This window comes from Lissotriton vulgaris, chromosome 6, assembly GCF_964263255.1.
Source record: "Lissotriton vulgaris chromosome 6, aLisVul1.2, whole genome shotgun sequence".
Lineage (NCBI taxonomy): Eukaryota > Metazoa > Chordata > Amphibia > Caudata > Salamandridae > Lissotriton > Lissotriton vulgaris.
Genome location: NC_141694.1, coordinates 1377696543 through 1377720100, shown reverse-complemented (window position 1 = coordinate 1377720100; position 23558 = coordinate 1377696543). Strand labels below are relative to the sequence as shown.

The 23558-nt window shown below is 44.1% G+C and overlaps 1 protein-coding gene across 1 annotated transcript in view; it reads left to right on the top strand.

The window, feature by feature from the left end:
• VRK2 (VRK serine/threonine kinase 2) overlaps positions 1-23558 on the top strand; it is a 545093-nt gene that overhangs the window by 92525 nt on the left and 429010 nt on the right. Inside the window, exon 4 of the mRNA XM_086927491.1 lies at positions 22088-22157. Within this exon, the coding sequence (XP_086783617.1) occupies positions 22088-22157 (70 nt within the window). The remainder of the gene's footprint in view (positions 1-22087; positions 22158-23558) is intronic.

Sequence of the window (23558 nt, the reverse complement as noted above, 5' to 3'; positions counted from 1 at the left end):
CAGAACACTACATATTGAAGTGTAAGTGTCGGCCCCTCCCATTCCTCCCTGCTAGGGAAGACCCATCAGAATGCAGACAAGTGCTCAGATTGCAGATGAGCCTCACGTTCCTATGTTGGTCGGGTGTCTAGAGGGAATGCACAAAGTGTATCTGTTACCAAACCTAGACATGTATTGGAGACAGGCTGTAAGACATAAATCAGTTAAGAGCAGTGAAATGTTCACATTTCTAAAACAGTAATGTTAAATTTAACTTCACCAGTAAAGAGGATTTATCAAGACCATTACAAAAATATGAAACAAGAAATAGCCTCTACTCTCTGATCAGGAATTACAGCTTAAAGGTGTATTAAGGAAATTCCAATGCTAGTCTATGAGAGGAGTAGGTCTCACAGTAGTGAACAACAGATTTTTGGGTTTTGTCACTACCAGGACATGGAAAACATAAAAGTACAAATCCTACCTTTTACTTCCATAGCACTCTACCTTTTAGGTTACCAAGGGCCATTGTTAGGGGTGACTTATATGTAATAAAAGGGGAGTTTAAGGCTTGGTAAGTAGTTTTTAAATGCGAAGTCTAAGTGGCAGTAAACTGCACACACAGGCTCTGCAATGGCAGGCCTGAAACAGATTTGAAAGGCTACTTGTGTGGGTGGCACAATCAGTACTGCAAGCCCACTAGTAGGTCAGTATTGATTCAAGGTAGTTTAAAATCGGTTATGTTTATAGTGGGAACAAAGAGGCTGTGCACGCAGCATTCAAGTTTTTCCAAGAAACACTATAATTTTGTTTTAAAGCTCCAAATGACCAATAGTGCTTCTTTATTTCATATGTAAAGCATGATGGGTTGGGTTGGTTTTAGATTATTGAATACTAAGCATTCACGACTCTCTTTTTACAGTTGATTGTAACACACATTCATATCGTGTATGGCAGTACATGTTTGTCTGTATGATAAGCCATATGCTTAGGAAGGTAAACATCTGATGTTTTGTCTGACATGGAGTCTAAACTTTTGAGTCTTTTGTAATAACTTGGGTGCATATTCTCCAAGTCAGATTTTTTCACACATGGTGGGGAACTCTAATGTACACAGTATTAATGATGGAGTCCTTCTGAACATGAGGCATGCAGTATAAACGGGGCTACAGCCAGGGGTGAATATTTAATTGTGTTAGCTTTCTAACCTTTATAACTATGAAACTTCATAATGCCATTTTAAGAAATAAACCCTTCCATAAATTTAAAATGAGGTGCACTTGTAAAAAGTGTTAATTATCATTGTTAGGATAACGTTAAAAGAACATTTTGACCCTCCACTTGCTTTGCAATGCTCTAAAGTCTGATTGAGACCTAAATGATTTGTTTTGTCATCTAAAGGAAAGAATATATGTTCATATATTTTATTACTCCCAAGTGTTTTGACACATTTTGAAATTTTCTGGATGTCTGGTTGATTGCAGACCACAAATCTGTAGGACAGTTATGACAATTGCATTGTGGAAAAGAAAGATATGACTTGTTATTAGATGTTATGACAAAAGGATGAAGAAGTACTCTCAGTAAGAACTGTTAGCACTCAGATTACTTTGTCCAGTGTGAACTTCCTCCCTAAACTATTTTAGCATGCACTTTTATACAGGAAAGAAAACCAACTGAGTAGAAGTTGTTTATTAACTTTCTGTGGAAATGTGGACTTGCACCTTAGTACAGTTCATAATATGGCCTCAAAAGGGAGATGTAGTAGAGGAGCTGGGAGTGTGGTGTTGGTAATTTTTTAATGCAATCTCAAGAGGATTTGAGAAGTATGAAATAAATAAAATGTCATGTTACCAAATAACAAGCAGCTCTAGTTTTCGTATTAAAATGCTTTTGAGCAACATTGATTGCCTATCTGTTGCATCTACCCTGTTTCCCTCCTAACATTTCTTTATGCACCTCAGCGGTGGTTCATGGCTTTTCTAGGTGTATGAGCCACTGTATGCTCTGTTTGAAATTGCTCCCTAAAATTGCATCCGCTGTTACATGGAACTGATCTGACTTTGTTTCATATCAACGGGCAGTGTATTATGTATAAGAAACTTTAAGTTGCTTACAGAGCGACCCCTCTCCAATCTGTATGTACTAAAAGGTCTTGTGATGTCTTTGTGTGCCACTCAGGTTTGCCAGCCCGTTCTTGCAGCTTGGCCTTCTCAGTATGGTGAGAGAGGTTATTTTTCATTACCTCCCTGCGTCTTCTCTGACTGTGCTCTGTGTCTATGCTCTTGAAGATGGAGGAGGGGCAGGGTAGTCAGAGGTTGCTTGTTGCTCTCTGTCAATGTCCTTGTATTGCAAAGCGGTTGGGCTTGTAATAGTGGGACGTTTTCTAGTCCAGGAGGACCTTAATTACCAAGAGAGGCCATCCAGTCTCATGGTCAGACCACCATTTGCTAGCTTTCCAACATAAAACACCACAAAGCAACAAACCTAAAACCACCTTGCATGCACCTGTTAAAGATTGCAGGAATCTGTTAGCATGAGCTGAACGCCATTTTGTACTTGGCAGCCATTTTAGTTAGCCATGTGCTTGCCATGTGCTTTCTCCCTCTTCCAGAGCCTTACACATGCTCAGAAAGGCCTAGCTATTAAAATGCACCTTCTCCTAGTTTAGAGCTGTCAGGCTATTCTTGCTGATGTAAGGAGAAATATCTCTAATCCCACTTGTTGAGCAAGCACATTTTGTATAGCCATATCAGTAAGTATTCTTGTATGTGCCAGGACCTCCCCTTGGTTTAATGCTGACTATGTAACCTATGCATATATAAGGCCCCTGTTCTCTGTACTCCTTAGAATGCTTCCTACAGTGGCCAGAGGGTACTGTGTGACTCAATCTCCCTCATGTGAGGTTAATAAATGCATTATTTTTATATTACAGCTCCTGTGCCAATCTCTTCTTTGTTGGTTAAAAGAACCGGGTGTATCTGTGAACCCCTTAAGAAGTTTATATTTCTTCACATCCACCTTTTGACCATGGAATAAACTTAATTTTGAATACTTAGAAAAACAACTAATACCCAACACAGACTGAGACACAATAAATTCCTTTAAAAAACTGAGTGGCTACTGGAAGATTTTGACATCCTAATTCAACTCAGAACAACAAAACTGTACAAAACAAAATGGGTATCTTGGAGAAATTGAGAACTAAAAGTGATAAAATAGCAAATTAGCTGCAATGCACCTGGCTTAAAATAAAGAGCAATCAAGACAAACTTCACCTACAGAAACGTATTTTTTTTTTTAAGTATTGTATAACGCAAACATGACCCAAGTGGGTATCAGAGCGCTTAACAGGTTATACAAGTTAGTTATCAAAAAAGCTTAAACTAATTGCCATTCAGACAGTATTTAAAATACAAAATGTACAAATAAAGAATTTTACAAATGTTTCACAGCATTTCTTAAACCTAAATGAATAGAAAGAACTCCATACCATTACTCAAGAATTAACAGACTAACTGGCAAATCATTACATAACCAAAGCAGACACGTTGGACTCCTATTTAAAACAAAGGAAAACCACCACCATTTCCAAAAATATCCTCCAAGAGTTATATTAATGCTTTATTGTTTGTGGTTATATAAAACCTTTAAAATTTGAAAAAACAGGTTCACTTAATAGAACAGAAGTTGGCGTCATACATATTAAAACACTGTAACTAGCAATGTAGAACAATACAAACATTAGGTAAAATGGAAAAGCCTTGAGACAGCTGTTTTTACAGAACAAATGGACGGTAAGCTAAGGCAAAAGGGTCCTCATTACCAACAGAGCAGTAGTCTGGTAAAGTGCAGGTGCAATGTTTCCTGTAAGGCTGATTTTGTGGTTCTTTAAGAACGTAATCACGTCTGGGGACTGAAGTTTCTGGGTGAGACCGTTGACATTCCATGAATTTCCAGGAACACCAGGACAGTGATGGTGGCTTGACACAGGTAGATGTTTGAGGACTAATTCAGTCAACCATAAATAGCGCAGAGTGATAATCAAAGTTGACATCCTCTTGTTTTCATTGCTCAAGTGTCTGCTGCTATATACAGTCAATGTGGCTGATCTGTTTCAACAGATAGTTTAGCTAGATAAAAATAGCAGCTTGTTGTTCCTCATTGGTAGCAGCACAAGAATTAGGTAAAGTACAAATGCCTTAAGAAAACTATTTTTACCGAAAAAATTGACTTCCAATATGTGCCATCTGGCTAGCTTAAGTCAGATTAGCAGCAAGGTGTTCCTCATTACCTACCGAACAGTGGTCTGATAATGTTCTGGTACAATATAAAAACAACCATTAGTAGCAGCAGAGCGACCATCAAAGCAGACGCCCTTGGGTTTGCATCGCTCAAGGGACTGTTGTGGTTTAATGCAATTCAATGTGGCTGATCAGTTTCAACAGATAGTTCAGGGGAGTGTACGGGGTCCAGCTATTGAAGCCCTAGCTGGCTGAACATGTTGGATGCAATGGTGACAAACTTCGTCAGCAAAATTTTCAGGTTTGTGTTGTTTGGGGTTACAGAGGCGATGAGGGCCTGCCGACATGTGCGAACTCCCAGTTTGTTCCACTTTCTCCATCATCCTTCCCTGCGCTCATACAGCAGTGCTGTGCGGAGGCATACAACGTGTTGATTCTTCGCAGCCACCACAGCCCCTGCAGGATGTATTCTCGCTTGTGAGACGCCAACTGGCTAGATGTTTCAGAAATGGTTACTCCACTAGCCTTGGGTCTTGCCTTCGAATGGAAGGCGTACCTGCAGAGAAGATATAATGCTGGGGTCGTTGGCTGATACCTGCTTATCACTGCCCAGGTATGGTAGTGTTAGCGAGTAGGTCCCTGTCTGAATTAAATGACCATAAGCAAACACCCTTTTTCATACTCCTTTTGAAGTGTTGTTGACTGGAGTTGCTGGCCCAAAGGTCTTTCACATCTACGAGTTGCTTGCAGTCTTCTAGGAACCGACTGCGCTTGGCTGCTCCGCCTGCAGCTGATTTTGGACCATAGCAATGCCTCTAGGCTACTTGCCCGGGCCCTCCGTAACTTGTGACCCAGATTAAGGTAGGCACTAGCACCGGCTGCCCATTAATCAGGGAGGCCAAGTTCAAGCCTGAGCTGAGCGGCAGATGAAGACTTCGGTATTCCAAGGACTCGCTTGTTGATCTTTGTGACAAGTTTATTCAGCAGGTTCTTGTCTCTGCCTAATAACATTTTGCAGCCATAAGTAAAAGTAGAGATTTTGGTCCTCATACCTTTTAGTAATGGAAAGGCTTGGGTCCTGTAACAATTTCCCCTATTTCGATAGCTTCACCTGAAGGGTCAAGGCTTTTGCTTCAACTTCTTGTTGCTTCACAAAACAACCTCTGGCGTCGATGTATACCCCTAGGTAGAATTGTTCCGATGTGATTCTGTTGCAATTATAGGACCATCATCCTCCCTGAAGTTTTTCAGCCCAAATGTTACAACCTTCGTTTTTTTCAGGCTCACCTCTAGTTTGTTGGTAGTTGTGTAGATGTACAGCTGGTTAAGTAGTCGTTGGAGGCCTGCCCTTGTGCACCTAAATAGGGCAAGTTACTGACCCGGACACCACCTATTTTTGGGGAGTGACTATTAGTAGCATCAAGTTTCTGCTGTAGGTCTGCAATGAATGGATTAAAAAGCAAGGCACACGCCCCTGCTTCACTCCTTGCGATGTCCTAATTTTTCTGGATATGTAGACGCCATCTCCCAGTTTAATGTATATCCATGTGTCGGAGTGTAGCTGGATCATAACCTCCAAAAGATCCGGGGTATTTTCCATCTCTGTAACTTAGCCCACAGGGCTCCCCCTCGGCACTCAATCGAACGCTGCCTTGAAGTTGATGGAACAGCAATGCAGCAGAGATTTTGAGGCTGTTGCTTTATCCATCAGGACAGATATTGCAATTAGATTGGTTTGCATCCCAGATTTAGCCATGAACCCCGATTGGTTGTAAAGGAATAGCTGATTGTGTTCCGCCCATGTCCATAGGTCTTCTAGGAGTAAGCTGGCATAATATTTGGCGTCATTATCAAGAAGGGCTTTCAACCTATAGTTATTTGGATCCACTCTTGTACTGGCTTTATATATTGGGTATAATATGGCGCCTCACCATGAGTCTGGTATCTGTGAGGTCCTCTGGCAGTGATCAAAGAGCCTGGTAATTTGTTCAGCCCAGAACGGGATGTCTTGTTTATATAGTGCACACCATTGGGCCCAGGAGCCCCATCCTTTCTTCCTTTTGTTCTGGCATGAACTATTAGAGATGTGAGAGAGGTTGGATGTCTGTCATTAAGGTGTTGGAGGTCCAGATCTTGATGGAATGCTACAATGTCTGTTGTGGGTGCCATTCTCACACTGTTGTCCATGGAATTAACTTCCTCCTTGGTGGCATTAAGGTATAAGGGGTCCACACTTGGTGGAAGCCTCCAATGCCGGTCAAGGGTACCATTTTTCACACAATTGTCCATGGAGCTCACTTCCTCGTCAATGGCCTCAAAGTGTTCAGTTACAAAGGATGCCCCTTCGGCTACTGGTGTGTTGGTGCAGCTCAGGCCCCTTTGGCCATTCATTTGTATTTTCACCAGGGACCTAAAGCCCCTTGAGTTAGGATTATTACTGGCATGAAGCAGTGTTGTCCAGAAATGCTCTGACCGTTTGAGCTTCTCAGTGAAGACTGTCTGCCTTACTTGAATGCGTTAAGAGGCTCCCTGTCACTTGGAGACTTCGGAATTCATTTAAAAGCTTTATTGCATATTTTCTTGAGATCCTTGATCGCGGCTGAGGTGATAGATTCACTAGAGGACGCAAGTTGACTGGTAGGTTGATGGAATTTTGTAAGCAATTGCATGGTAAAGTTCACCGATTTACGTAGTTTGGGATCCATTATTGCTACAGGTTTCATTTAAATGCACCTTAAATGCAGCCATAATGGTGCCACTGATGGAATCGGTCCATTTGAGCTGTTTGAGGTTCTCGGTGTGTTCCACTGAATGTCAACCTTACCAAGGATTGGTGCAGGAGATTGAATGACAGGGTGATGATCTGTGGGTGATGGTCACTCTCTGCCCGTGGAGTGATGTGCTCATTTTCTACAAGGGGGCTTAGCCTGTTCAGTGATTTTTGGGAGCTCCCTAGGGTGGGTTCCTCGTGGTCTTCTGAGAGATCTTTGAAGAGATTTTGTTAAAATCGACAGTGATTAAGCATGCTTCTATACGGTAATCGCTAGCTAAGTTGCACAGGCTTTGTATTAAAAAATTACATTTGGACCTTTTCTTTCTTGCATTTGGACAGATGCAAACATTTATCAGTAATGTCAGTTCCTTCGGTCTCAGGTTACTGGTCTAGAAACCTGACAGACAGTTCTCAAATGAAAATGATGCAATTATCCCTTTTAGCTTTACTGAGGTGTAGATAGATCACCTCCCTTTTGATCTACCATGCTTGTGTTCTCTAAAGGCCGGGGTCCAATGATCAATGTAGCCTACAATCAGGAGACTTGTCTCGGCCAATGTTTCCTGTAAGGCTGATCACGTGGTTCTTTAAGAGCGTAATCACGTCTGGGGACTGAAGTTTCTGGGTGAGACTGTTGACATTCCAGGACATTCCAGGAACACCAGGACAGTGATGGTGGCTTGACACAGGTAGATGTTTGAGGACTAATTCAGTGAATTGAGTCAATGCTTCTGCTGGTTAATGCTGCAGCCAGCCAGACCCCATCTTTCCCCATGTGGTCTGTGGTTTGCACCCTTTGTTTTCTATAGTTTGTTATGACACAACCATGGGCATTTTTTTAAATTGAGGACCGCTTTTTCTTACCGTACTCTGTGGTTTTACTAGAAGGGACTTACCTTTCCCCAGAACATCTGGCCACCCTGTTTGGCCCCCCCCGACCCAAAACAAGAAGTAAAAAGCCTGGGAGTATGGATAGAAAAAGATCTCTCATTTACTACCCAAGCAAAAAAAGTAGCTGGCACTTGCTTTGGGCTGCTGAAATCCATGAGAAAAATCCTCCACCTTCTTCCCCCTACCTCGCAAAAACTCCTTATCGAAGGCCTTATACTCTCCAGGCTAGATTATAGTAACTCAATATACCTGGGCGCGCCCGAAGCAACTCTAAACAAATCACAGAGAATTCAAAACGCGGCGGCCCGAATCCTCACCAACACCCCAGCCAGATCCTCAGCAAAACCTGCGCTGAAGCTCCTTCACTGGCTCCCAGTGAGGGAACGAGTTACATTTAAAGTCTTATGCCTGGCGCATAAATTACTGCAGAATCAAGGTCCCCCGATTCTCAGGAAATTCATCAGACCATACAAGGCCCCAAGATCCCTCCGTTCGGATAAGGAATTCCTCATCATCCTTCCGAGATTCAAGAAAACTCGCACAGGGGGTAGACGCTTCTCGGTGCATACCGCACGTCTTTGGAACGCCCTCCCCCGAGACCTGAGAACAGAACCCAATTATTTACGGTTCAGAAAACGCCTGAAAACTCTACTGTTCCCCTAATTGTAACCTTTCCGACCTAAATCCGCCCCCCCTCCCCCCCTCCTCCCCCCCCCTTCTTCTTCATTTCTGCCCCGGACCCACAGAAGCAGGGATCTTCAGCGCTGGGATACCTCAGGGTGACTACGCGCTCTATAAATTTGTATTAATAATTATAATAATAACTGTGGGTTAACCTATCTCTTTGAACTGGATGATCTTCATACCCCATGAGCTAAATAACTCTAATCTGGATAACATTAGCTGTACAACTGTTGTCAAAATAAATGTTGCTACTTTGAGTCCTGTTATTTGATGACCTTTAGGAGGAAGGAATTGCAATTGCTATGATGTCACTGGACTCCAATCTGCTCAGTTCGGGGATGGACTTAATCAACCTAAGAATGTTCCCCCTATTCAGAATGTCATGGGGACCTTCCGAGTGATTCTCCGGCTGAACAGCAGCCTTGTATTTTGATTTGGCAAAGCAGTTTCATGGTTGTGTTCTTGGTTGGGCCTCAAGGACCTGCACAGGGCCTTCTCTACCTTGTGTTGATCCTGTATTGTTCCTTAGTGGCGCTCCTCTTGAAGGCCATGATATAAGTGCTGTATTCTAAACGTTGCTGCCATTTGAGGAGTTTGGGGTCCCTGGTCCTTTGTTATCGTTACTCTGATAGAGTCCATTAAAAAGTGTATTGGGTCATCACAGACCGATTTGGTAAGATTGGGTTGCTCCTGGCTACGTTGGGGGTGGGTGTGGGGGACAGCAGGTTTTTTCCCTCGGATTCTCACTGACAATCATTATTATTATTATTATTATTATTATTATTATTATTATTATTATTACTGCTAATAGAGCGCACGGCTACCTCCAACGGAAGTGTCCCGGCGCTAACCGCAGGAGTACAGGCGCAGCCAATAGGGACCAGGAGGGCTAATGGCCAACAGGGCTATATGCCCGATCAAACAACCCCGTTTTCAGGGCTTTCCTAAACACAGGTTCTGACCTGGCCTTCCTTAAGTGCTCAGGCATAGAGTTCCACAGTGCCGCTGTTCTTACCGAGAAGGCCCGGCCACCAATCCTAGCTTTTGCAAAACAAGAAGTCCCCAGTAACTCTTGGTGATTTGACCGCAAGGCCCTGGTCTGATTGTATTTCCGGAGCGTTTGCTTAAGATATTGGGAACCAATATCTCTGGTAGCTCTGTATGCCACGGTCCGCGCCCTAAATTCTAACCGTTTCTTGATCGGTAACCAGTGTAGGCTCGTAGATGGGGGGTGATATGGTAATGGAGTGGCACATTCCTAATAAGCCTAGCTGCCGCATTTTGTATAATCTGCAATTTCCTAATCAATTAGACTGGCAGACCTAGGTACAGACTATTTACATAGTCAAGTTGGGAAATGACTAGTGCATGGACCACTGATTTCCTGCAGTCCATTGGCAAGAGAAATAGGAATCTTCGCATGGCTTTCAACTTCCAAGAACAGGGAGAGGAAACTTGGCAGATCTGAGATCTGCCTGATAAATTGGTATCTAGCTTGAACCCTAGGTTCCTTGTCCATGCCGCTGGATGAGGCGGAGGATTTAACTCGGCAGGCCACCGGAATTCCGACCTGGGGGAAGAGGATTGATTAAAAAATAAAACCTCTGTTTTTTTCTGTGTTTAACTTCATGCAGCTATCCGTCTTCCAAGTCGCAATTCTCCGCAAACACTGTGAATTTAGTGAAGGCAGCCTCTGTCTGTTCCCCAAAAGAGAACACAAGCTGAGTATCGTCAGCGTACGAAACAACCTTCACCCCAAGTTTACACATGCATAATTGCTCATGCTTAAATGCAGCTGACAAAAAATTTCTAGGAGTACTATTTCTTGGCCTACTTCTGTAAATTCTTGCGAATTCATGAACGCTGTAGATCTGCACTGAATGAATGGATGTATACCATGGGTGCACTTTTTAGACTTTTTTTAATTATTGGGCCCCTAATTAGGTCTGGCGTTAACCATGATCTTTTGTGTTTAATAAAATGCTGCATGTCTCTCTCTCTCTCTCTCTCTCTCTCTCTCTCTCTCTCATGACACATTGACACCGCCAAAAGGCTAACCACCAATTTCAGAACTGCCAGATTAGCCAGAACTTGTTTATTTTTATGTTTCGCATAATCTTATTGAAACTGTTGACACTGATTTTCCATTATGAATATGTTGGGGGAATGCTAGTATACATCAAAACATTTTACTAAATGATGCGGCAAATAAATGGTACATCACATTTTTACAGTAGTCTAGTGAAACTTTTTTTCATATTTGCATTATTTTGTGAACATTTTATTTTGAAAGCAAAGAATCATCAATCTTGCTTTCAAGCATCTACAGATATTTGAATCTAATCAGAGAACATTCTGGGAGCATTAAACATAGCCTCATATTGCTAAACTTTGAAAATATATGTACAAATCTTTAAACTGAAACCACTGTCATGAGTGCAGTCCAAGCTTACACCATTTACTTAGAGTGCTCACCCAAATAATAAAGGCTTTGCATTAATGAAACAAAAATAAATGTTTGAACAGCACTAACACATGGACGCAAATATTACCTTAACTGCAGACAATGCCCTTCCGTGGTCCAAAATGTGGTACTGTAAACTGGCAGCCAAAGGGTTTGTGATGTAGGGGGTTGGGCCTACTTGTACCAAGGACAAAATACACAAACTTGTTGCCCTTGCACCCAGACAATATGTCCTGGGCGTTGGGCTATAGGAATTCCACATCCCTGCTCTGAGCGGGTCCCCCAGGGAGTCTCTTGATTTTGGTCAAAACTGTACTACGGAAGTTTGGGAGCAAGAGCTGACTTTTAGCATCACCATATATATTGCACCAAATTGATGTTTGATTGTGCTCTTACAATCCGTTTGTTTAGATTGTTCAATTTGTTGTCGATTCCTGCCGTGAATACTGCCAGTGAGTTCAGAAGATCAACTTGCACATTGAATTTATCAAAGTGGTAATTTGAAACAGAAACTGTGGATTGCCAAGTTGGTAGAAGCTGAGGCCAGACTGTGCTATAGAGTTCTGTTGTTATTTTGGGGGCAGATCTGTCTTGTGAGCCTGGGATCTTTGTAGGATCCGTGTGGAAGAAGGACCATTCCAAGAGCTATAGGTCATTGGGTGGTTATGTACCTTCAGGTCTGTTTCTGGGATATTCTGAGCCATTGATGTCGAAAGATTTCAAAGGTGTAAATGGAGCCCGGATCCATTGAGACGCAGGTGGGCAAGAGATAACCTTTGTAACTGGGATCTTTGATACGGTTGATCACCGTATCCTCCTATCTCGCCTTAACAACATCGGAGTCACGGGCAAGGCCCTTAGGTGGCTTGAATCTTTCCTTAGGGATAGGTTTTTCAAGGTGTTTGCGGACAACAGCTGCTCCCACCCGGTTCCGTTGCAGTGTGGGGTGCCGCAGGGCTCCTCCCTCAGCCCCACACTGTTTAACATGTACATGGCTCACCTGGCGGAGATAGTGGCCCCTTTCGGGATTCAACTGGTAAGTTACTCCGATGACACCCAGCTGGTGGTCTCCTTGAACCAGGAAGAACATCCTTCCATGAACCTGTGCAACTGTCTGGAAGCGGTTGCAAGATGGATGGACCAGTCCCATCTCAAGCTGAATGGCGGAAAGACTGAGCTGATGTTACTCGGAAGGCGGGCCACATTTGACAACTCTATATCCTGGCCCCTCTGTATGGGTCCTGCCCCACTCCTAAAACTGAGATTAAGAGCCTTGGCTTTTGGCTTGATGCGGAATTGTCATTCAGGCTCCAGGCAAGAAAAACAGCGGCCACTTGCTTCGGGCTACTAAAGACAATCTGCAAAATCCTCCCTCAATTGCCAGAAAAAGCCAAAAAAATTCTAATCCAGTCATTAATTCTTTCTAGGATAGATTATGGCAACGCAATCTACTTAGGAGCTCCAGCATCGGTGACCCAGCAACTTCAGATTGTTCAGAATTCGGCGGCAAGATTGCTAACGGGCATCAGTCATCGCTCCTCCGCTAGACCCGCGCTGAACGCAGTTCACTGGCTCCCGGTGAAGGAGCGGATCCATTTTAAGACACTCTGCATGGCACATAAAACTTTCTATGGGAAAGGCCCTCCTATTTTAGATAGGATGGCCAGACCATACAAAGCTCTCAGAAACCTTCGTTCCAATGATCTGAATCTTGCAGTGATCCCCAGAATTAACAGGTCCCGCTCTGGTGCCCGTCTTTTCTCATATAATGCAGCAAAATTGTGGAACTCCCTTCCTCCATCTCTTCGCCAGGAGCCATATTTGCTTGCATTTCGGAAAAAGTTAACAACCTGGATCTTTTCTAGGACTTAGAGCCTCTGGCCATGGCCCTCTGCACTTCAATTCCCCTTTGGGCCTTTCCTAAGCGCTGGGATGCTTCCGAGTAGCCATGCACTATAGAAGAGTCTTTTTCATTTCATTTCATCTAGTTGCCACTATGGTGGATGCCTTGCACATCCAGTTGAGAAAGTTCCTTAACACCTTAACCGCGGTACGATTTACCGTGGTGTGCTGGAGATTTTAAAAACCCACTTTACATGACGAGCTCAGCTCGTCATCAGCATACGAGCGCCGTAGCTGATGATGAGCTGAGCTCGTCATCAGCAGCGAAGAGGTTAAGTGAGGATATGGCATCCAGACAAATAGGTGAATTGTCACTTCTATAACTATTGATGAGAAGGTTTATTCGGAAGAGCTCATCCGAAGAGGAGACTATGGGTTGGCCTTTTCATTAGGAGACTGTGTTTCCAAAAATGCAGCTTTTTTCACATGGGTTGCAGGTTTTATTGCCTCTTTCACCTCGGTTAGGCTACCGAAGAGGGCATTATCGCCCAGCGATGGCAGGGATGTGTGTACCATAGCATGGAATGTGAATAGCTGGGGTCTCTGTTGAGTACTCCAAGTTAGAGTGTATAGTAAAGGCATTCTCTTTCCCTGTGTCCATGTCTGTGCTATCCCGTCAGCAACAGGGGTTTTCTTGAAAAAATCCCAGAGCGCTGCTTTACGAGGGCCTAGAGTAGAGCTTTCAAACTGTGTGTCCCGACACAGTACTGTGTCGCCTGCAAATGGTGGGTGTGTCGCGGGATGACACTGGTATTAAGGGCACTTAGCACATAACTGCTGCTAATTATTCCTTTGAAAGAGTGTCTCTGGACTCCAAGACACTCTGCTCCATGGGGGCCAGGTGATTCACAACAAAGCCCCATTAACAAGTAAATGGTCTTTTAAAGACCTGCAAAGTACTCTGGGGCGGCTGTGTGTGTGCCCTGTAAATTCGGGTGAGGTGACAGAGGGTGACAGGCAGAGTGAGACAGACATAGGGTGACAGACAGAGGGAGGAAGGGAGACAGAGGGAGACAGACCGAGGGAGAGGGAAACCGTCCGAGACAGAGAGAGCGGGAGACAGAGGGAGGGAGTCCAGGGTAGGCAGAGGGAGGCAGACAGAGAGAGGCAGACAGAGAGAGGCAGACAGAGAGAGGCAGACAGAGAGAGGCAGACAGAGAGAGGCAGACAGAGAGAGGCCGACAGAGAGAGGCAGACAGAGAGAGGCAGACAGAGGGAGGGAGACAGACAGGCAAAGGGAGGGAGACAGAGGGAGAGGGAAATCTTGGGAGACAGAGAGAGAGGGAGACAGAGGGAGGGAGACGGAGACAGAGAGAGGCAGACAGATAGAGTGAGGGAGACAGAGTGAGGGAGACAGAGTGAGGGAGACAGAGTGAGGGAGACAGAGTGAGGGAGACAGAGTGAGGGAGACAGAGTGAGGGAGACAGAGGGAGGGAGACAGAGTGAGGGAGACAGAGTGAGGGAGACAGAGTGAGGGAGACAGAGTGAGGGAGACAGAGTGAGGGAGACAGAGTGAGGGAGACAGAGTGAGGGAGACAGAGTGAGGGAGACAGAGTGAGGGAGACAGAGTGAGGGAGACAGAGTGAGGGAGACAGAGTGAGGGAGACAGAGGGAGGGAGGGAGACCGGGAGGGAGACGGAGACAGAGAGAGGCAGACAGATAGAGGGAGGGAGACAGAGTGAGGGAGACAGAGTGAGGGAGACAGAGTGAGGGAGACAGAGGGAGGGAGACAGAGGGAGGGAGGGAGACCGGGAGGGAGACGGAGACAGAGAGAAGCAGACAGATAGAGGGAGACGGGGAGGGAGACGGAGACAGAGAGAAGCAGACAGATAGAGGGGGACAGGGAGGGAGACGGAGACAGAGAGAAGCAGACAGATAGAGGGAGACAGAGAGAGGCAGACAGATAGAGGGAGGGAGACCGAGTGAGGGAGACCGAGTGAGGGAGACAGAGTGAGGGAGACAGAGGGAGGGAGACAGAGGGAGGGAGGGAGACCGGGAGGGAGACGGAGACAGAGAGAAGCAGACAGATAGAGGGAGACGGGGAGGGAGACGGAGACAGAGAGAGGCAGACAGATAGAGGGAGGGAGACCGAGTGAGGGAGACCGAGTGAGGGAGACCGAGTGAGGGAGACCGAGTGAGGGAGACCGAGTGAGGGAGACCAAGTGAGGGAGACCAAGTGAGGGAGACAGAGGGAGGGAGACAGAGGGAGGGAGGGAGACCGGGAGGGAGACGGAGACAGAGAGAAGCAGACAGATAGAGGGAGACGAGGGAGGGAGACGGAGACAGAGAGAAGCAGAGAGATAGAGGGAGACAGGGAGGGAGACGGAGACAGAGAGAAGCAGACACATAGAGGGAGACAGAGGGAGACAGACAGAGTGAGGGAGACAGAGGGATAGAGAGGGAGGGAGACAGAGGGAGAGAGGAGGAGAGAGATAGAGAGAGCTCCCTCTCTCTATCTCTCTCTTCCTCTCGAGAGAGGGAGGGAGACAGTGAGAGAGGGAGGTAGACAGAGACAAATTGAGGCAGAGACAGGGGCATAGACAGACAGACGGAAACTCACAAATCTTCAGTTGCCTTATAGCTGTTGATCAGTGGATGATATAGAGCCATCTCAAATGGAATGCTTCCAAACTGGAAATACTCACATGTGGCGATTATAATTTTTTTTTACCCACTTTGTGCCTGGCTTGATGATCTGGTTCCACCTCCTAAAATACCTAAGGAAGTAAGAAACCTTGGAATTGCCATGGCCTCCAAGTTGCACAAGTGGACAAGTGGACAAATTAACAAGGTCAAGCTTCATTATTATGAAAACTTTGTGATGCATCTGCCCCCTGCCAACCTGGGATTTCCACACAAGGTCCAAGCCTCTATATCTTGTACTGTCTAAACTTGATTACGCCAATGGCCTCTACCACAGAGCATCTTTATCAGCTATGAAAAGACTACAACGGATTCAGAACTCTGATGCCAGCCTACTCCTTTATGTAAAGCCACAAGCCCACATCGCCCATGCCTTTAGGGCCCTACATTGGTTACCGGTTGCAAGAAGATACACATTCAAGCTGCTTTGTATCACCCACAAAGCAATACATGGAACAGGACAGCTTTTTATCAGAAATAAAATCACCAAATACATTCAACAAAGGAACATCCGGTCCAGATTGGCAACTCACCTCAAAATACCAGCATACAAGAAAAAAAAACATGGGTGGCACATCTTTCTCTGTTTAAGCAACCAAACTATGAAATTCATTACCCCAGAATGAAAGATCCGCAGATAACTATCTTATCTTCAGAAGACTACTCAAGAGTTGTCTCTTTCCTACATAACCACCATACTCAAACACAAATGTACAGCATATCCATATTCATTTGATTATATGTATGTATCTAGATATGCATATTTCTTGATATAAACATGAAGGCAGGTCAGACAAGAAACCTAAGGAGCACCAACACTCTACTTCTTATCCCTTCTAAAACTCACAAACAAAAAACCACATCTCGATCCTTCGCAGGAAGTGCACCCAAAATCTGGAACTCCATCCCAGTACACATCAGAACTAACCCCTCCTACTTAAAATTCAAAAGGCAGCTCAAAGACCTCCTCCTCAACAGATCTCTCCCGAAGGGTTAGCTACAGCCTAACACCAAAGCCTGCCTACATCGGCACACTGTCACTTTGACCTTAAGACCTCTACCTCACTCTTCCCAGGACTACCTCAGTGATCCCCCCCCCCCCACATCCTGGATCAAACCCCAGCAGGAGACAGGGTGCTATCTACGATGTGATCATTCGGAGCGACCTGAGACACTGTACACACAACTGTGTTAACATTTATTTACAAGCGACTCAGTGCTTACAAGGCGATCATATCCCATGTCCCAGACCAAATCCTATCAAGAGACATGGTGCCTTCTACGATGACACCACTCGAAACGTCTTGAGACATTGCACATACAACGGTGGTAACATATCTCACAAGTGACTCGGGTCTCGCTAGCGTTCTATAAATTCTTAAATAAATAAATGTACATGTACTTGTGTATCTATATATTTATTACTTTACTCCTGTATAAAAAAAAACCTTCTACTCTCTCCAATGCACTCCCCTATATTGCACCCTATACCCCTTTTAATATGTCCTGTACCGGTCCCAGGATGCTGGTTTCCGGTCCAAGGAAGACATGGCTTGGCAGTTCGGGCTGGACTGTTTTAATGAGGCACAGGGTCAGACTGATTTGCATATGGCCATGTCTGAACTGGGGTGGTGGAGTGGGCTAAAGAAGGCTAATGGATTAAACCCAAATCAGTTGACTGGGGGTGAGTGTTTGTTTTGCTCAAACGCTCCATCCTTCATCCCCTTTGTTATCGCTTTGTTCACCATAAATTGGCAGGGTATGCCCAGACGTGGTTTGTCACTGGATTCAAGATAGCCTGGCTGATGAGGGTTATGAACCCGAAACCGGTCCCAGGATGCTTGTTTCCGGTCCAGGGAAGACATGGCTTGGCAGTATGGGCTGGACTGTTCCCATGAGGCACAGGGTCAGACTGATTTGCATATGACCATGTCTGAACTGGGGTGGTAGAGTGAGATGAAGAATGATGATGGTTTACAGCCAGATCAGTTGACTGGGGGTGAGTGTTTGTTTTGCTCAAACGCTCTGTTCACCATCCCCTTTGGTATAGCTATAGTACTTCTTCTCTAGCTCATTCCAAACCTCATTCTACTACTAAGATCACCAAAATACCCCTTTCGAGACTTGTCCCCCTCTACTCCTCCGTGGATCACTCCTAACCTCATTTTAACACTGTGATCTCCCAAACAACACTTCTAAATTATTCCTTCACCTATCCCTCCTTTGACTCGTCCCAAAATATATTTCACTACTATGATCTCCCTAAACCATTTCTAGAAATTCTTCCCTCCTTTATCTTTCCTTATACTCGTCCCAAACCTTCTACTATGATCTCCCAATCAACACTTTTCATACTCTCACGGCTTCTATCCCCTCATTATCCTTTTAAATCCAACTAACATGTTCACTGCTCAAATTAACTTAAATTTCACTATACTAATCCACCACTAATCCTTTTTGTGTTCCGGAGTAGCATGGTGCTTGCTGGCACCTTGTAGGGGTAGTAAGCACTATATAAATACAATCACAATACAGTTATAATCCTAAAATTGAATGTTATCTTTTATTGTTTTTTTATTGAGATAAATGTTCTAATAGTTACCTGCAGAAAGATGGGGTTTTCATTAAATCTTGATCCGTATTCCACTTTTCTCCTTTTTCTGACACTTTGAATAGTACAATGTTCTCATGAATGTAACTTGTTTTGGACATTTACGCTCTTCAATTCTTTCAATATATAATTTATTGGTTTAGTTACATATAACCCCACATGAAAATTTCGTTTGGCTACTAAAAGACATCCAAGGATACCCTTTGGGAGGGTGGTTTACCCTTGTGGATCCTCGTGGTTTGGCAGCATGGGAACTCATTCACAGCTTAAGACTTTGACACCCCATCCCTTCATCTCCCAATAGGCCACAAGTTGGGTTCCCTACATACATGTAATCAATGGATCAGTGTCATATGGCCTTTTGCACTCCTACATGAATCTTGGATGACCAAAAGTTGTTCCAGATTTTGTGGATTTTAGTATAGTAGTGAACTAGTTTTGTGTAGTTTCACAAACTTGAATCTCGCTTTACACCTAGATTGTCATTTAAAGATAGTTGGTTGTGAAAGGCACCCATACCTCATTTTTTTTGTTTATCAAATAAATAGTTTTTTGTTGCTTAACACACAAAGCTATCTTTTGTCAATATTCATACCTTCATAAGTGGCTTATGTGTGACAAGGAAAATTCTTGACTGTTTGTTAAATCAGAAAAGGCCGGGAGGATGATTCTGTCAAAAGGTTGCTGCTGACAAATGCAGTGATCTTAAGGCCATGTTTTTGAATCATGGCTACCTGGCAAGGTAGGTTCATAGACTCTGCCTTCTGAACTCAGTTAATTGTTGACCACAAATTAGGTTATTATGCCAACTGTGGTATAGGGAAGAAGTTTGGGACAGGGCTAGTCAAGCTTCAGAGCGGATGTGGTCTCTTGGAGCTCCAGTGCAGCTGTACCTTTCTGGCTGGAGCCCTGACTAGCAGCTGAAGGAGAGGAGATGAGTGGATGTCATGGCCTCAGGTGGCCTGTCTGCTCGGCTAGTGTTGTATTCTGCAGGTGAGAGGGACGTTGTGTCTAAGCTGAAAAAGAGAAAGTGAGCAACTCTCAGGACTGTTGATTTGTAAGATGGCGATTTAGATCTGCAAGTTAGCCTTTGCAGAGTGCGAACCAGACTATGAGTGATTGAATAATAGACGCAGGGGCGTGGGGTTTTATGGGAGAGGACAGTCTTGAGCTGGAGTGGAGATTTGTTGCTGGGACCAGCCTGACAGTGCCTGGAGATTAGCGAAGGTCTGTGGCTTTGAAGTGTGATTTGGAGATGGCGGGGTAAGCTGAAGAAAAGGGCCATTACAGCCCTCTAGGCCTACAACATATGATGATTGGACCCAGTTGTTACCTTCGTGGATTGTCTTGACAGACAAATAATTTTCCTGAAGACAAATACTTATGAGAAATGGCTCCTAAGGTCGATTAAAGGAAAACCGAACATAGGAGAAAAATGAAAGATCTTGCTTCGATGTGTCAGGTTACTGTCTGACACGATGAACAATGTGAATACCAGTAGAGGAGACTCAGTCATGGGTTTCAGACAGTGCATCCTTAATGTTGACTTGCAGAGCACACCTGCAAACATTGATCAAAAGGGGGCCTCAGTGGATGCTGCACTTATTTGAATGGAGGATACTGTGAGAGCAACATCAAACGCTGATAGTGCTGAACACCTTTGAGTAAGATGGACTTCTTTTGTTGATGGTCCAGAAAGTTCTGGAAAGAGATATCCTGGCTGGCTCAACCAATGCAGGGGTAGTGGTACCTGGGGCCTGCTGGCTCGCCACCAGTGATTTGGGGAGAATGTGGAAGTCCAGATGACGGTGACTGGGGGATTGAGTAACCCACCAGTCAGAAAGGTAATCTTGTGTGCAGTGGCTAAACAAAGACAGGATAATCCGCAGGGAGAAGCCACTCTATTTGCAGACTGCAGCCATACCGCACCAATCATAAGTAGCCATTTACAATGTATAAAGAAGAGCCTGTTGTGTCTGGATCAAAGCATTTATTTTGGCAACCAGCAAAGCTGAAAGTCAGATACAAAAACTCACAGAACTTGTTAACGCAGGTTCTAAGCAGCTGAACCCTTTGTGGAGGCGAGCTGATGAGAACAGGAGAGATTGCCTGATAATCTTCAGCTATGTAGTTCAAGAGTTTTGAGTGTGTTCTCTCTATTCTTCAATTCTTTACAGAGCCCTAGGCAAGATTGAGTTGCTCCCTTGATAGTCCTGTGCAGGTTTATAGGAGAGTAGGGTCTGCTTCCAATGGTCACCCCCACTTTTTGCTTTGCTTTACTGGTTTTCGACTTAGATATGGCGGTGGGCCTGCTAATCAGACCCACAGCACAGATGCACTCTCTCTAAATTTACACCATGTACTCTAGGTACATCCACAATTGGGAATTGGTTCACCTTGTCAGCCCCTGTAGAAGTGTACCCTAGGAACTCAGGGCATAGGTGTAACCATGGTCTACCAGGGGCTGCAGCATGTATTATGCGACCCCTGGCTGGCCACTCAAATAGACACAACTGGCTGATCACTCAGCTGGGGCAAGGTTGTGTAATCACCCCTTGCTTAGGTATAGTATTCCTATACATACTTGTAGACACATAGTAACCTATAAGTCACTCCTATGGCAGGCCTTAACAATCCTGGAGGCAGTGTGCTTGGTTATGTGTGAGATGGTGCTCTAGTATGAGCTGAGCCTGTCTGCAGCTTTCGGAACCATGTCCTTATAGCTGTTCTATGATATCGCCATACCATATACTCTTAAGTGCAGTATAATCCTCGCAGTTAATGCTAACTTTGGTGTGGCTTTATCCAAACATGTCGTGTAAGGTGTCATACGCTTTGGAATACTACCCCTTCGCCAATTCTGGCGACGGGGGTAGCATTCCACCCTTCTAGAGGGAGAAGACATGTTGTTGCTGACTATCCCGGTTAAAGTTAACCAGAGCCCCAGCGTCACAAAATGGATGCTGCTGCCACCGACACAAGTCTGATCTCCTGCTGCTGGGAGTCCTTCCAGTCACAGAGGTTTACATACATACATACATACATACATGCACACAGTAGATGTATCTTTTTTTCTGCAATGAAAATATGAAACCTAAAAAGTAGAAATGTGGTATGAAGGACTACATAAAAATCATGGGCCCTATTCACAATAGTAATTGGAGACAAAACCCTAACTTTCCAACTTTTGGTATTCACAAAAGGCATTTAGGAGTAGTAAAGTTAGGATTTTGTCTTCGGGTTTAGTTTTAAGACAAAATCTTAATGGACGCGTAGACTAAGGTTGTGGGCTGATTTTACTTGTCTGGTTCGTCATGACGCCCTTCATGCGCACACATTTTTCGAGGACATTAGCAGTGGATATTTCACACAGTATCTGTCAGCGATTGGGTGGCAGCAGGTTGTCAAGCCGTGTGGCCTGCAAAGTTGTTTCATTCGAGTTCTTGTTGCTAAATGTCCATGAAAATGATGAATCTTATTCCAACATCATCCATGATTAGCCTTTCATACCTCATCTTATACATTTTTATTGTAGGGGTCACCATGCAGAAGTCTCATTAATAGTTCAGATGTGTACCTTTTGGACATATTTCCTAATTCAGAGCTAAGCTCTAGTGTTTATCCTAGTGTACGGGTTTACTGGTGTTAACTCACTACTGTAACTCAACTGCATTATCAACATAACATGATTATCACAATATCTTGCCTGCATTATATGTCTTGATGTCTTGCATTGTATACCATGCTACACGCCATTTGCTTTGTCACTGTATTGTATAAAAGAAAAACTTCAATAAACCGATGCCACCAAAAAAATCTGTAAAGATTGTGCATGTAGGTTATATATAAAAATATTATTTTGAAAAATCGAAAAGCTAATACATGTTTGTTTACAGGAATATCATGAAAATGGACCGTTGTTTTCGGAGCTAAAATTTTATCAACGTGCTGCAAAATCAGGAGACAGTAAGTAACTGCAGTGATTATTTCTGTGAAATAAATTACTCATTGCATGTGTGGGACAGGTTTTATGCAAACATTTACTTGTGCCTAAATAAAGTATTGTGTTGACTCACAATTTCCGTATAAATGGGCCACTTTTTAATCTGACTAGCCTCTGCCAGTGCTGTTCTACGGCCATCTAGAATCTATTTGCTGTAGAACTGGCCCTGTTGTTGCTGTAGGAGAACCAAAGAAACAAATGCATATTAGATAGGATATGAACATTCTATATCTTTGTCTCACTTTCCCAACTCTGAGAATCTCCTTCCCTCTTCTTTGGGGAATTCCACGACACGGGTCATGTGCTATCCACCACATCATTTTCAGGAAGTGTGATTGCTGAACCCAGCACCCCCATTGAAGCACTCTGAAACGGGTCATGTGCTATTCACCACATCATTTTCAGGAAGTGTGATTGCTGAGCCCAGCAAACCCATTGAAGCACTCTGAAAATGCGAGGAGCCTCACGTGGTTGCACGGATTAGGAGCTTCTTGTTCTTAAAGAAAACAGTGATACTGTAGTTTCTTTCTTAAAATAAGGCAAGTAATGGCACGTTATCCTCAGGTCTCATGTCTTTACTCGAAGATGGTGAAGCAAACCCAAATCTTTGTATCGTTATTGCAGGCCTCGGTCTAGCAATAAATTAAGGTGGTGAAGGGCTTTTCCTGGATCTTGTGAGCTAGTTATGGGTTGTGAGGGTGCGGGTGGAGGCTTTGGTTGTACATTTTAAATAACGGAGTATTGTGGGGCGGGCTGTCGCCTACTCTTGGTAGATGGCACAGACAATTTGTGTATTGTGCTTCACAAGAATATTGTATAACTATACGTCATTGGATTTTGAAATGGGTGTTGTGAAATGTGTACGCCCTCCGAGATGGGTTACTACTTTCATTTGCTTCCCCTTCCTTATTGTAAAATGAGAGCACTCCGAACCATTCATTCATTCGCATGACTGAAGTTACAAATATAATAATCTGTCCTTAGAAGTTGGAAGTAAGCTGTGGAGAGGTGGCTGCGGATAGCACCCATATGTTCGCGACTTGTTCGAAACTCTCCCAATTATTATCTAAAATCGAACTGAGGCTGAGGGCAATCTTGGGTATTTCTTTGATACTTACCCCGCTGACAGTCATGTTGGGTATTTCTGTTCAAGTAATGGATGAAAATCTTAAGAAACTTGTATTTGTTGCCATGGCTGTCTATCGTTTATGTATAGCTACAGTATGGCTAGATGTAACCCCTCCGACTGAATAGGTTTGGCTCAATAAATTTCTGTCTATATATAATTGGGAAATGGCGGTGGTGAAGAGGAGAGGAAGGCGGGCTAGAGAGAAAGGGGAGAAGCTCTTTGTTGTCTTGTCGTC